General features: G+C 51.5%; 1 protein-coding gene across 1 annotated transcript in view; it reads right to left on the bottom strand.

Moving 5' to 3' along the window:
* Positions 1 to 67, bottom strand: part of LOC103899074 (histone H3.3) — a 2,548-nt gene extending 2,481 nt beyond the window's left edge. Inside the window, exon 1 of the mRNA XM_009279480.1 lies at positions 59 to 67. Coding sequence (XP_009277755.1) covers positions 59 to 67 — 9 coding nt within the window. The remainder of the gene's footprint in view (positions 1 to 58) is intronic.
* Between the last annotated feature and the right edge of the window lie 2,362 nt (positions 68 to 2,429).

A 2,429-nucleotide genomic window follows, 5' to 3' on the forward strand; every position in this document is an offset into this window, starting at 1 on the left:
CGCGAGTGTCGGCGGGGACGAGCGAAGCCCCTGGCAAGGGAACGAGCTCTGGCAGCGCCTCCGGCATTTAGTGCCCGGTTTTATCGTTGCGGAGGGCTAGGAACGCTTGTCGCGGGACTTGGTTTTGGACCGGGCAGCCCTGCTGGTCTGTGACCCCACAGAAGTCGGGAAGAGTCTGACCCTTGGCCCTGGGAAGGCCACGGCGGGTCTGCGCGCCTGCCCCGGGAGGACGCAGGGGTTGAGGCTGCACCCCTCTGCGCCTCCGTTCCCCAAAGCCCGCTGGCTTTGTGGGTCACCTTCAAACTCCCAACGCTAAAAGCGAATTGCAAAGTTTCATTGCAAGTAGAAAGCCAGAATCCATGTTCCCTGTTGGTAGCATCTAGGAAGAGAAATAGCAGGTAAATAAAAAGACTGTCTTTCGGGGAAGTTGCTGCCTTAAGTTACACCTGGCTGTGTGTTACTATTTCATTGTAGCGACTGCTGGGAGCGGGGGCAGGTCCCTGTCCCCAGGGGAAGGGTACCTCCGTCAGGAAGAACAGGTCCCACATGCCCCACGGTTGTAGCGCGCAGAATACATAGCGAACACAAACAGGCGCCTGCTTAACTGCCGCTCCTGAAGGTACCCGTGAGCTCGGCAAACTGGAGCGCAGCTGTAATCACCCAGACTTTGCATGAGGTTTTGCATCCTCCCCAAACGTGTAAGTCTCTCGGGCCAACACCCGGCGCGGCAGGCGGAGCGAGGATTGCCGCGGCGCGGGAGCTCGGCACGTAGGGAGCGTGTCTCTCGCTTCTCCCGCCTGCTCGGGTAAGTCAAGCAAACGTGCACCAATATGGTGCGACAGGACCGTCACGTGTACCAGGGCCGGGGCTGCCGGAGGGACATCGTCTCCTGCGCATCTCCTCTGCCTCTGGTCCTCGTTTTCAGGTTAATTTTCTTTCTTGTAAAGGAAAACGTTAATTATTTATCGGAGACAAAAAGCTGCATCAGTGGAGTGACTTGGGAGGTGCAGGTAAACAATCATTTGCATTGTACAGGTTTTGGAAATTCCGAAGTAAAAGAATTCCCCTTTCATCTGAGTTGTTCACGCTTAGGAAGAAGAGGAAATCTAGAAACCTGTTCTGACGACAACAGCAAAATTTATTATTTTTAAGAGCGTGCTCCACTGTCACTCATGCCAGGAGACCGGTGCTTAATGTTTGTTACCAGGAGTTGAGAGGCTCCTTAGATATTTCCTTTCCCATGGTTTTGCAGCGGTGGCTGCTTACGCTTCTAATTTTAGAGATACTTTTGGGTTTTTGTTCTCTTTAAGACCGAGGAAAAGCTGTGCATCCTCTCGGATGAAACAGGCTGAGGGAAAGACGTACGCGCCAAAGCTGGAGAGAGCAGACGAGCACGCGTTAACAAGGACCTGCGCAAAGATGGGAGTAAATGCACCCTGGGCACACGTACCTGGCACGTCCTAAACGTTTCCCTGTTGCTCGGCAGAGCGTGCGGCGAGTCGTCCTGACCGTGAAACAAAAGAGAACTGGAAGAGGAAACGGTGTCAGTACCAGGTTGTCAATTAAACATCAGCGGACAAGGATTTGAGTCCGTGGTTTCCGAATCCCTGGGCACAAAGAGCACGTTGATGGTGTTTTCAGTGTGATTCGTCGATAATTGAAGGGTTTTTTCCTGCGGGTTCACTGGTGACCGTGATTTTATGGTGGGTAAATAGGTGTGTGTATGTAGACAGTAACTGAAATACCTCCACACGTACTGACTTATGCAAAGTTGTCCTACTTGACCAAGAGCTGCATAATTACAGTACTCCAGCCTCCCGTGGAGGGTTGTTAGGTGAATAAGGAGGTACTGATATCCTGTGACTTACTCCTCCAAATGCAGGGGAATAAGCTATTAAATTACCCCAGTAAAAGCCTGCCCGCCGTAGATGCTGAATCAGTGTAAATGAGAATTAAAAGAAGTTATTTCCCTCCCCAAAACAGCCGCACGGGCAGCACGCAGACCAGGCCCGAAAGTTTATTATTAACGTTGTTCACCCCGCGCGTGCTGGCAGAGGTAAAAAAAAGGTGTTTGCCTTATAAATCCTTGCTGCCCTTTACCACACAGCTGGAGGATCCCAGCGAGGGAAGGGGTTTTTGGTGAATAAGGAGGTATTGATATCCTGTGACTTACTCCTCCAAATGCAGGGGAATAAGCTATTAAATTACCCCAGTAAAAGCCTGCCCGCCGTAGATGCTGAATCAGTGTAAATGAGAATTAAAAGAAGTTATTTCCCTCCCCAAAACAGCCGCACGGGCAGCACGCAGACCAGGCCCGAAAGTTTATTATTAACGTTGTTCACCCCGCGCGTGCTGGCAGAGGTAAAAAAAAGGTGTTTGCCTTATAAATCCTTGCTGCCCTTTACCACACAGCTGGAGGATCCCAGCGA

Source organism: Aptenodytes forsteri, unplaced genomic scaffold, assembly GCF_000699145.1.
Source record: "Aptenodytes forsteri isolate BGI_AS27 unplaced genomic scaffold, ASM69914v1 Scaffold243, whole genome shotgun sequence".
In the NCBI taxonomy this organism is placed as follows: Eukaryota; Metazoa; Chordata; class Aves; order Sphenisciformes; family Spheniscidae; genus Aptenodytes; species Aptenodytes forsteri.